The sequence below is a fragment of the Microcebus murinus genome, chromosome 1, assembly GCF_040939455.1.
Source record: "Microcebus murinus isolate Inina chromosome 1, M.murinus_Inina_mat1.0, whole genome shotgun sequence".
Lineage (NCBI taxonomy): Eukaryota > Metazoa > Chordata > Mammalia > Primates > Cheirogaleidae > Microcebus > Microcebus murinus.
In genome coordinates this window covers 109,153,196-109,165,578 of record NC_134104.1, presented here as the reverse complement: position 1 = coordinate 109,165,578, position 12,383 = coordinate 109,153,196, and the positions used below count along the sequence as shown (strand labels likewise).

The 12,383-nt window shown below is 41.7% G+C and overlaps 1 protein-coding gene across 1 annotated transcript in view; it reads left to right on the top strand.

Annotated features, from left to right (window-relative positions):
• The first annotated feature begins 704 nt into the window (after window positions 1-704).
• The window catches only part of GYG1 (glycogenin 1), a 32,223-nt gene continuing 20,544 nt past the window's right edge, over window positions 705-12,383 (top strand). Inside the window, exons 1-4 of the mRNA XM_012782831.3 lie at window positions 705-900; window positions 3,326-3,461; window positions 5,350-5,524; window positions 5,781-5,943. Coding sequence (XP_012638285.1) covers window positions 720-900; window positions 3,326-3,461; window positions 5,350-5,524; window positions 5,781-5,943 — 655 coding nt within the window. The 5' untranslated portion in view covers window positions 705-719. The remainder of the gene's footprint in view (window positions 901-3,325; window positions 3,462-5,349; window positions 5,525-5,780; window positions 5,944-12,383) is intronic.

Sequence of the window (12,383 nt, the reverse complement as noted above, 5' to 3'; positions counted from 1 at the left end):
ATTAACCAAAACAACTATATTACCTAACCACAGTTACCATAATTTACTAACCTTTTGGAACAGCTGTGTGCCAGAGGCACCAAGCCTTTTTGGGTGGGAAGGTTGATTCTGTAGCCAAACCACTAAGGTTGAAATCCTACCTTCTCCACTAATACGACCACAGAAAAATAATTTAACTTTTGCATGCCTCGGTTTCCTCATCCGTAAAGGGAATATATAACACCTATCTCAATGAGCTGTGAGCTAGTCCAAGCATTAAATGAAGCACTTAAATACCTAATTGATACAGATGTCTCCATGAATTTACATGATACTTTCTGGATATTCATTCTAGCCTTAAGTCAAGGCCACAAAACTGAGTACACTGAGGAATGATTCCAGAGGCTGATACAAAATTTTAGGTGGAAAAAGTGGAATTAAACTTTATGTTTCATTCAAGCAGTTCAGAAGAAGTATTATAACTATAGTGATCTGAGGTTTGTTCGTTTGTTTTTTAAGATTCCCTAGTCCTTGGCTTCTTTGGGAGTTTGATGCTACACTCTGCCCCAAGTCCCCTTTCAACTCCCAGGCTCAGGGGGGACGGCGAAAGCAGGTGTCCCGTGGGACCAAGACCAGGGGCGCCGGGGAGCTCGAGCCAGGCCCAGCCCCGGAGGAAGGAGGGTCCTCGGGTCCAGCAGCCCCGCGGGCCACCGCGCCCCGCCGGCCGCGCTGCAGGGAGGATGCGGACAGCGGACGGGAGCGTGCGCTGCCACGTGACGGCCGCTATAAGAGCGCCCCGGCCGGAGGCCCCGCTCCTGCCGCGCCTCCTCCCGGGCTGCGCTCCCCTCCCGGCGCCCAGCTCCTCCGAGCCACCAACCTGCGGCTGTCACGGCCGCTCGCGCCCCCGCAGCACCATGACAGGTACGCCCCGCGCGGCCCGCCGCCCCCGGGACCCCCGGCTCCTCTCCCCGCGCGCCCTCGCAGCCCGGCCGCGTCCCCTCTCCTCCCGGGCCCCTCAGGCGGGGGGAGTTCCCGGCCGGACGGGGACCGCCGCAAAGTTGCCGGCCGGCCGCAGCCGAGCGTGCTGCTCTCTGCGTCAGCTGCTGCCCCGCCGCCCCCGGGGCCCAGAGCGACGCGCAGCCAGGCAGAGCCCGGGCCCTGCGCCTGGGCTCGCGCTCCTGCTTCCGTCTCCTCGCCGCCCTTCCTCCTGCTCTCACCGTGAAGGGCGGGCGGGCGGAGCAGCTGCGCCGGGCCGAGTGGGGGCGGGGAGCCGGGTTCCCCTGGGGGCGCTGGGCGACAGTCCCCGGGCGCAGCGGGATCGCGGGGAGCCACCCCGGCCTCCCGCAGGCGGGCACCCCGGGAAGGGGCGGCCCCGGCCCGGCTCCTCCACCGCCCGCCCGGGCCCTGGCCGTCACGCTCAGGCTATTTTTAGGCCTTTGGGGCCGAGTTGCGGAAACTGGGAGCCGGGCTAGAGTCCTCGGGTAGGGGCCCCGGGAGGGCGCCGGCCTCAGCCCCACTTGTTGCAAGGCCTCTGGGCGTCCGGGCCGCTCCGCCAATCTGCCAGGAGGACTGGGAAGCTCCGAGGTAACTGATCCTTCCGCGTCGTTGAGGCTAATAGCGGGCGTTATTACAGCCACTGAACCGCCAGAAAGATGGCAGGTGTAACCCTGAGTTCAGCCGTCTTTAGAAAAATTAGACTGCTGCCCAGCTGTCATTGGTCATTCTTGATCACTGGTAATGTTTGCTAGATCTGGTATTCTAACCTGTGTCCTAAGCATTTGTTCTGACACTTATTTAATCTTGGAAATTATCCATATCCGTGCTTCCTGAAATCCTTGAATCCTACCCACCTTATTAAACTTTTCTCCATTACCTCCTGGATTCTGGACTGCTTTTGAGTCATTTTGCCCAAGTTAAGTACCTTTGGTGCTGATTAACTTTGCAAATGTTACCATCTTATTATGGGTGGAAGACAATAGAAACAAGTACAGGTAGAGGTTGATGGGCATGTTGAAGGACAGGTGTCACTGTTCAGAGCTTTCTTAGAGTGTGACTGACTGGGAAATCCGTGGCCCTCCAAGGGTGGAGAATTGTCCTTCTATAATTGAGTAGTTTGCCTGCCCTGGAAGAGAGCCCAGCAAAATGTGTGAAGATGGCTCTCAGGTCAGCAGCTGAGGGATGTGCTGGCCCACTCAGCAACCCACAACTTCCTCTCACTTCTCAGTAGAATTTCCACTACCTCCACATTGGAAAATGGGCAAGGGAGAATGAGGGTACCCAAGATAGAAAGAGAATGACTTCATAACAAAGTGTCCTAACTCCCTGGTTGGGCAACTGTGCCCCCAAATGACCCCTGCCAGAGCCTGGTCCTAAGTGTCTTATACATTTGGATAGCAAATTACCAACTTGCTAACGTTAAATCTTCTTGGAGATGGAGTGTTCCACAGGATAGTTGATGGGAAGGAGGAGAAATCTTAAAGCCTTAGCTGGTGGTCTTGGGAGGGTGGGGATTGTTCAGTAAGGAAGAATAATCCACGTTTGCCTTTTCTTCTGCCAACTAAGTGATAATTGGAGATCGGGGTATGTGTGTCTCTGTCTGTTTGGGGAGGGCATCCAGAGGACAGGGTAGGGGGTAAAGCTGGCCTCTTCAAAGAAGAAGAGGCACAGGTTTGTTAGAGCTTCTCACATGGTCTCTAAATCCATTTAACAGTGATTGGCACTATTTAGAAAGAAGTGTCAAGGAGGGAAGTCCTCTCTGGGAAGTTGATATTTGAGCAGACTCAAAGTGACTCTTCAGGAGTGTTGGGGCAAGGGAGCTTTTGCTCCAGGTTGAGGAAACAGTAAGTATAAAAAGCCTGAGGCATGGCATAAACATAAGCTCCAGAATGAAGAATATGGCCTCTGCTCTCAGACTGCCTCATTTGAGATTGACAGTTGGATTTGTGCTTGCCTGAAAAAACTGTCTACAGTACCTGGTAGAAGAACTAGGAAATGCACTTCTTGATCTCTTCATTACTACCAGTTAATTGCCTGAATTTCACCCTGTGGGTGTTAAGCTATTGTTTAGTTTGAGAATTTAGCATGTCCAAACATAAATAATTTTTATAGCTCAGTCAGCCTCTTGAGGTTGCCAGACATTTCCTGCTAGGGTCTTGAAACTTTCTTGAAGCAGGTATTTGGGTTTTCCCTCCAACGAGGCTGCTGCTTTATTAATAGAGCAGGTTGATCTCAGAGGAGCTGATTTTGCCAAATTACTGTTTGAAAAGGGTCCTGGGGAAAAGGCTTTTTTCCAGGTAAGATGATGTAATGAGTGTGGTGTTGTTTTTTTTTTTTTCTTTGTATCAAGATCAGGCCTTTGTGACACTGACCACAAACGATGCCTACGCCAAAGGTGCCTTGGTCCTGGGCTCATCTCTGAAACAGCACAGGACCACCAGGAGGCTGGCCGTGCTCACCACCCCGCAGGTCTCAGACTCCATGAGGTGAGGCCCTCGCTGCCGCCCACACGTCTGCAAGGCGCTGAAGTCCTTCTCCCCTGTTTCTGGCATCAGGGGACACTGAGGCCATACCCTTTTCAGGAGTTGAGCACTGAGTAGAGAAAGATGAGAGTTGCTGAGTGAAGGATTCCTGGGTCTGAAACCTCTTCCTAGATTTTGGGAGATATTCCAACTAGGCTCCCTTCTGGGAGGCCGTGTTTCTGGCCAACACACTTTCTGATTCCGACAAGGAGTGGAAGAAAGAGGACTCTCCCTTCACCCAGGCCTTTCTGGGTGATCTGAGTGAGTGTCTCAGTCCAGGCTTTCCCTGCTTAAATGCACCTTTATGTAGTCACAATTCACTTGCACTCCTTTCCCAAAGTGCTGCAGGGGCTACATTGTTTCCTGTTTCAGACCAGGACTTTGAAAGAAAAGTAGCCATTTTTCTCCATTGCTAGTTGACCCTTTTGTAACCTAAAGATGTTTATTTATAATACAGTACACTAGCATCTTTACCAAAGGGCTTTCTGAACTGGAGGTTTTGCTAGGGGGAAGCACACTAAGGAGCACAAGCTGCTTGTTGATTGGACTTGTTCCCTTTGATTTGTTGGACTTAAAGTTTGAAATATCTGAATAAACTACCTAGTTCTTAATTTTGAAAATATCTGGGCATACTAGCAGCTTTATGATGTGGGGTTTGTTTGTTTGTTTTGGTCTCTTAGCCCTCTTAGAAATGGAAAATGCCCTTCTTATGACTTTTAAGAAAATGTAGGCACAGGCCAAATGTCTCTGAAAAGTAGACATTATATATACATATATGCATGTCTTTCACTAACAACCTTGTTCCTAAATGGTAATTTAAGAAGATGCCAAAACAACTGTCTCTTTATATGTATGTCCTAATTCGTAGTCTATCGGTGAGGATGTATGAAAGAAACCAGATCTAGTCTTGGATTCCCTACCACCACCACCACCACCAATTTACTTTGGTCAATGATGCCCCTAACCATTTCTTCTCTAAAAAGATCAAATTTACCGTGTGAACTAGAACATATTTTTGTACAACTTTGGAGACAGAATACAATACCAGTTTTGTTCTGCATGTCTGACGTTGTTATAAACGTTCAATGATGATGTTTTTATACTATGTTTTCCCTTGTGCTGAGTTAAGTATCTTATCCAAGTCTACCCTACTAACTCACCTCAAGAACTTTCTAAAATAAAGTTTTAGTTAATCTGAAGCATGGAGAAATGTATCTCATAAGCCAAAGTGAGTCTCTCATTATACCCAAATCGAGTGCTAAGCACTTAATAAATGCTAGTTATATTGGATTCTAAAAAATGGTGACCTAATAACTGAGCCCTTTAATTTCTTTTGGGACACAGTGCTTCAGGAAATTCTTAGTCAATTGCTTTAGCAAAAGTTATTAGTTATAAGGTTCATTGCAGATATTATATGCATTTACTCAGCATAATTTATAAAAATATGCAATAGAATAAATTCTAATAAAACATCATTGTCAAATACATAGGCTGTTGCAAAGATGTACTTTTACCAAATGTCCCATTTTTATATACTGTTTCTACAACCTGCCAGATATTCAGTGATACAATAAAAAAAAATAGACAACTTCTTCTATAATAATATTTTAAGACAAGAATCTCATTCTCTCCATAATTAGTTCTTAATACTTTGGTAGAGTTAACTGCACATGCAAATAAATACAATTTGTCCTGAAGTAAAACTGGGGCAGATTTAAGGGGGTATACTATACCAAAGCAACGGACTGTCCTGGTAATTGATGGAGAGGATTATAAGGCAGCAGTTTTATATTAGATAGGTCACTTGTTCTGAAAAGTTCTAAGTGCTGTTTTCTGGATTTTATTTTGACAGAAAAGTTTTAGAGACAGTTTTTGACGAAGTCATAATGGTAGATGTCTTGGACAGTGGTGATTCTGCTCATCTAACCTTAATGAAGAGGCCTGAGTTGGGCGTCACGCTGACGAAGCTCCACTGCTGGTCACTTACACAGTATTCAAAATGTGTGTTCATGGATGCAGATACTCTGGTGAGTGTGGCTTTGAGAGCTGAGAAGATGCATGTAGTAATGGAGACCTTATAGGCATTTGAGGAATGCTGTCAAGGCTTGCCAGTAACGTTCAGATAAAGCCACTGTCATAAAAAGTGTCAGGTGATGAAGGAGATAGGTCCAGGCTGTCTTACAGCTGTCATCATCTTTTGTGTTGGATGACATGGGGAGAACTTAAGAAGGGTCTGTTGCAGCAGAACATTCCTGTAATGTTTTTTCTCCCCCTTTGAATCAGGTCCTAGCAAATATTGATGATCTTTTTGAAAGAGAAGAATTGTCAGCAGCACCAGACCCAGGGTGGCCTGACTGCTTCAATTCCGGAGTCTTTGTATATCAGCCTTCAGTTGAAACATATAATCAGCTCTTACACCTTGCTTCCGAGCAAGGTAGTTTTGATGGTATGTATCTGCCATCTTCACATCTGGTAAGCTATTAGTAACTTACAGGGGCTATTCTGTTCTCCTCAGGGATATAATTGCGGAGGTTTCTTGTGCCTGGAAGATACATGAGATGTAGCAAGCATTTTAAGTTGCACTCTTTTGGGAAATACTGTTGTGTGTTTGTGTGTGTACATGCTTTTTCTCTATAGATGCATAAGATTAACCTAAGACAGGCAATTTTACAGGGTTCTCTTTAAATAGCCTCCCTGTTTCTAGATTAGATTGTGATAAATGTACCATGATTATTAAAAAATTCAAAACACTGTTTGAATAAAAAACTTTAACATGTTTAAACCTGATTAATCTTAAGCTCAGGAGGATTTGACTGACAGCCATTGATAACAAGAGGATCCAGCACTGTTTCCATGGAAACTTGAGGAATAATTCTGATAATTTGGATCTCAGTCTCTTGGGAGGCCTTAAAAAAGAAGCTGGAAAGTTTATATGAATAGTCTTTGCTTCCAAACTCTCATTTTCTGTAATATTGTGTGTCAGAGTGATATCTGTAAGGCCAAGGAGTAGAACATTGACAAAGTTAGAATCCATTTTGTATCGTGCATAAGTATGTCTGTAGCTATATATATTTATAAAGGTTCTGACTACCTGTGATATAGGACCTCACATCCTTTGAAGAATTTTAATCAATGAATTTGTAGGTATGCTTTCATTGCAGACTGGTCTCTGAAATAATAAATAATAAGCCATTTAAAAAAAAAAGACAAAACCAATAGTTAATATGTAAAAGCAGTTCTTTTAAAATTACCATTGATAGTTCTTTTAAATAAAAGACCCAGTAGAGAGAGGAAGAAGGACATGCTCTAAGAAGCCTCCCAGCAGTGGCTCATTATCAGATACTTGACATTGTAACACAGCCCAGGAAGGAACAAGGGGATGCGCCAGAGGCCTGAGCTCTGGAGCAGACACTCACACCAGGTGCTTCTTTCCTCCTCTTCCCTCTCCAAGAGCAGATCTGAGATTGCAGTGAGTAGATCTTTTGGAACTAGCAGAAATAGTCTTTCTCTAAAATAAAATAAAATTAAAATTAAATAAAACAATAAATAAATAAATAAGGAATAGTCTTTCTTGTTTGACGTAAAATTCAACCCAGGGTGCACATACGTGGATTCATTTTGATTAGTTATAAAATTAAAAATCAAAATCTTAAATTTAAACTTTTAAATCATTAAATCTAAAAATTTGTTAGATTATTTAAGTTAAAACATATAAAATTTTACAAAAAACTGAGATTGGTTTTTTGTTGTTACTATTCACAGAAATTGAATTCTGTTTAGTCATTTAGGTGAAGTTTTGGAAATTGCAGCTATGTGAAATATCATTGACAAGAATAAGGAAGTTCAAGTCTTCATTTTATTTTACTGTTTAGCTAGTTTATAGTCTAAGCTAGTAGTTTGCTCAAACAAGGATGATTTTGACCTCCAAGGGGCATTTGGCAACGTCTGGAGACATTTTTGGTTGTCACAACTGAGGGAGAAGGGTGCAAATGGCATTTGGTGAGTAGAAGCCAGGGATGCTGCTGAACGGCCTACAGTGCACAGAAGAGACCCTCACAACAAAGAAATGTCCAGCCCATACGTTAATAGTGCCGAGGTTAAGAAAGTCTGCTGAGGCATAACACGCTCCAAAACAGAGCAGAAATATCTGAACCATAGTGGACGGCAGCATCTGACTAGAAGTACAATCTTGTTTCAAGGAACCTTAAAGTAAGAAAGTAATAATGTGTTAAATGTTCACTGTAGTCAAGGCTAAATGAAACTTCCCCACTTTACTGACATGTTTTTAGCTTCTGCTATTTTTCCTTTCATATTGGGAATGAAAGGTGTCTTGTCATTCAAGTTCAAAACATGTATTCCTTATTCCTACTGCTTATACTGAAACAGTTACTTTTGTGTAAAAGGAAGATGAGAGTATTTTTGGCAGAAGTCCACTGTTTGTCTTAACCTTGCCATCAGAGCGTAGCTTTCTTTACCTCCTCTCTTGCAATTTGAAGGAAGTTCAATAGAATCCTGGCAGAAATTCAGTGTAACTATTCTCAACTTCAGTAAGTGAATCACATTCTAAAGTGGATCTTATGGCCTGCCAAATGCCTAAAATCTGCATGATTTTAATCATGCATAGAATCTGATTTGTAACCTAGAAGAATATCAAATGTTGTTGAGAGATAAAGAGTTTGAATGCCGAACAGTAGTGTGCCATGGTAAACTATCCAGGTCACAATTTTAGAATATAAAACAAATTAGTTAACTGAGAGAAACTAACCTGAACCATCTATCATGTTCTAGAATCTGGAGGCACTAGAGGAGTTGATGAATTTGTTAAGAAGCCTGAATGTATGTAAAATGCTCTACTAGAAAGCACTTTCTGCATGTTCAGCCAGAATATTAAACCATAGGGAGATTCCCTCTGTGCCTGCTAGCACATTTTGTTATTCAGCAGCAGGTTCCAGAAGGTGGCCATCCTCTGGAGGTATTCCATTTACTGCCTCATTGGTGGCAAAGGATTGCATTTTCTGTTACTAGAAATGCTTAGTTGAAAGAGTTGAAAAGTAGTCAAATATGTAGCTGAGAAGTTATAATTAGTTGTCCATATGTTTAAATTCAACAGAAGAGTAAACTAGCAGCTCTCAAATGAAAGACTGTTTTCACTTGAAGTATGTGTTACTAAGCTTTACTCAGCAGAGAAAGCTCACGCCATACCTTGGGAGCCTGCTCCTCCTCCTCCCTGGAGAGGCTTACTGTCCACTTGAATCAGTGTGTGAACTCATGTGACCTAAAGACTTGTTGGATTTATGCCTGATATTAATAAAGTATTTCTTTATGAACGGTCTGACGGCACTAACCTTGCTTTGCCTCAAGTTTTCATAGCTTAATAAAATCATATTAAGAATTATATTTTAAAAATTTTGTTTATGTGTCATGCCATAGGCATCAAGTTGAACATTTTCAGGCATTTCTTCCACTCTTACTTACATTTTTCTAATAACCACAGGCTCTCCCTCCTCCTCCCCCCAACTCCTCTCAGTTTTGCCCCAAGATTTTTGGATTATGGAAGACCAGTTTTGCAGATGACTGTATCTCAGTCTGAGTATCTTACAAGTCCCGCTTAATCTCTTGCCTTATATTCAACAGAAACTAGTGGGGCCTGCTGTCCACCGACAGCCGCTGATGGCTGAGCATTTGCAGCTGCTTTCACAGCCCTTCTGGTGTGAAAGAATGTGGCTGTCATTCTCCTAATCACCAGCCCTCTAATCACATCTCCCATACCGCCTCCCCACCCCACTCCCTGTGTTTCTGGCCAAGAAAATGATCCTAATATGGCAAACCATGCTAGGTACCTTGACTTCTCTTTCTTCCCAAATATCTAGAGTATTAGGATACTAGTATGAGATCTAGTGACTATATACTTAATTCATGGCTGGCATCTAATTTTCCGTAGTGAAGAATCTAAGTTCCTATACTATTGTTTATATCTTCAAACTGTCTTGATACTTACTTCATCACTGAAGTTACATGTTTCCTGAAAAATTGAACAATAGCTGTTGTGAAATAGTTATACACTAGCATTGTATAAGATGTTAACATAAGGTTAACTCCAGGGCTTGTTGGCAGTTAAGAGGGGAAGAGAGAGGCCATGATATTGTAGGTACTAATGAGCAATTTTGCCTCCACCATATACTTATGTGAAATGAAGCTGATACACTTGACTCTTAATTTGAAAAAATCAATCTGAATGCAAGTTGAGGTTTATTTTCTTTTCCACTTGGACTAAAGTATCTAAAGGGTGCTTGTACAGTTGAAGATAACAGTTTAGTGCTTGAAAATTGCTGTCTATTAATTTCATATGTATGTGTTTCAAAAAACCTAAGTCAGGGGAATTCATATTTTTCAATTTGGAGTGTCTTTTTTTTTTTAATCTTTATACTCATTTTAATTACTGTAACCTAGATGACCTAATCTTTTGATTGGTGTATTAGAAATTTTGGTCTGTAGTCGAATTTTCAAAAAGAAGGAAAAAATAGAGAATAAATTGGTGGCAGATTATTAGATATGCTTTTACTTTAAGCAGAATCTGCTGTGGGGGCAGTATACGTGTGTTCTACACTCTAAGTGGTCATTGAGACCCTTAAACAGAGTACAATGTTGTAAAAATATTTTTAACAGAAAAGATTTGGTGCTAAATTCTATTAAAGTATAAAATTGACCCCATGTCACCTTCCTTAATCTTTGTAGTTAATTAGGCTTCATACTGGTCCTGCCCAAAAAAGGAATGAAGTTCTGAAGTATTTCAAGATGGTACTTGTCTCCTCCAAACCAAATGAGCCCAGAGATTTAGGTGTGCTTCACTTGGTTCCTTGACTTGATAGGTTCTGCCTGGATAGTTATGTTCCCGTGTTGGCTTTCCCCAGTTGCTCCCAAACACTAGTCTGCTTGCTGCCCTTAGATTATTAGTTGCTTTGAAAAATGATTGTTATCTTGCATTGATATCATTTGATAGTTTAGGTAATAAGGATCTTAAATAAGCTGAAAAGCAAAAGCCATAACATGTAATGGCAAAATAAATGAGCACACTGAAGTTTTTTTTCTTAAGAGCTATTTTTATCTCATTGTACTCATGAGTATTTTTTTTTAACTTAGCCATCTGTTTTTTTCTAGCTTTGTAACCAGCAGAGATCATGAACCCTGTGAGAACTAGAGAAGGAGGAGGAGGACTAGTGTGCTAATGTGTGTACAGGCTCTTATGCTAGTCATTTTACTTTTTCACTTATTTCTCAACAGTCCTGTGAGGTAGGCATTCATTCATTTAACAAATGTTTATAGAGGGCCTGCTATCTAGCAGTACTGGGACTCCACCATTGTTATAGTTCAGTACAACAGCTTGTCCAGTGTCTTTCTTAAACTCTGTGGCTGGGATGTCTATACGTCGGTTTGTTTTTTTTTCTTTCGTTCGTTCTTTCCGGATTATCCCACAAAGCATTCTTCAGAATATGTCCTGAGAATGATACAGGAAGAAGATACCTATTACCCTGGCTTTATTATAGATTAATTATTAAGTACTTAAAATTTATTTCTCTGAGTAGACAGAGCAACTGGTGTATTTCTCATTTTACTGGAGAAATAATGGAGGCTCTTCTCTCTCTATAGGTACTTTTCCTCCCCTCTGATCCACAGTACTTGGAAATACTTTGTCATTTTAATCAGCAGCACAGTTGATAGTCTCACATTGTATTATAAAGTCTGGAAGGTTCCTTCAGTATTTGAAAAATCATTTTAATTTCTAATCTGGGCAAGATGCTAAGTTTAAGGGCCAAAAATAGACTGGTAAATAATAAAAATTTTATCCCTGCCTCTATAAAGCTTGTATTCTATGAGACTTTACAGACATTTAGTAACTAATTACAGTTACGGTTAATCATATTCTGATAAGTTCAGAGTGCTAAGAGAGTCTAGACCAGGAGGGACCTACCTTAGCCTGAGAAAGTGAAATTTAAGCCAACAATAAATGTTTCCTTGCATTTATGTAATAGTTTAATGACTTGGTTATTAAGAATCTTTTTTAAAAAAGAGTGAAAAACAAAAGCTATTACATGAAGTGGTAAAATAAATCAGTTGTTCTTGACTTAGATGGGCTGATGCAGTTATGCTGGGACCCAAGCTCCAAGTGCCTGGATTTCTATAAGCCACCTGGGTTTAATCCACTGATCCTCAGTAAACCTCATAAAAATATCCCTAAGAGCTGGGCCATTCATAAGCTGTAATTTAGTAATCCTTGGCATGTTCACTATAGGCAGTAATGATGACATCTGCCAAATGTATTATAGGAAGTCAGTTTTATAGAGTGAGTCACGTGTTCATTTCAGTACTTGTCTATAGCTCGATTATAATATAAAACATATTTTACTTTAAATTCTTTGCTAGATATCTGTCTATCCACCATCTTTTTGGATTGGGAACCATTAGAGAGCTGGAACCTATTTTATTCATATTTATTATGCCTGTATCAAATTTTTATAATTTTAGACATTTTTAAGAATTACATCCTCTGATTAAAAAAGGAGTCATTCTCCAAAAGACTATAGACCAGTGCTTCTCAAATCTTACTATGCAAATAAATCACCTTGGATTAAAATATTGATTCTGATTGTGTAGCTCTGGGGTGTGGCCCAACATTCTGCATTTCTGTCAAACTCCCAGGTGATGCCCATGCTGCTAGAACCTGGACCAAAGTTTGAATAGCATGAGTCTAGGGGGAGCATTCCTGTGGCTGGGATACTAGGGTTCATGTTTAAACCAGAATTAACTCACTTACCCACAGTAGACAAGCAAGCTGCCAACAAACTATGGAAGAACACACAAACCACACAAGCACTGAACAAAGGCACA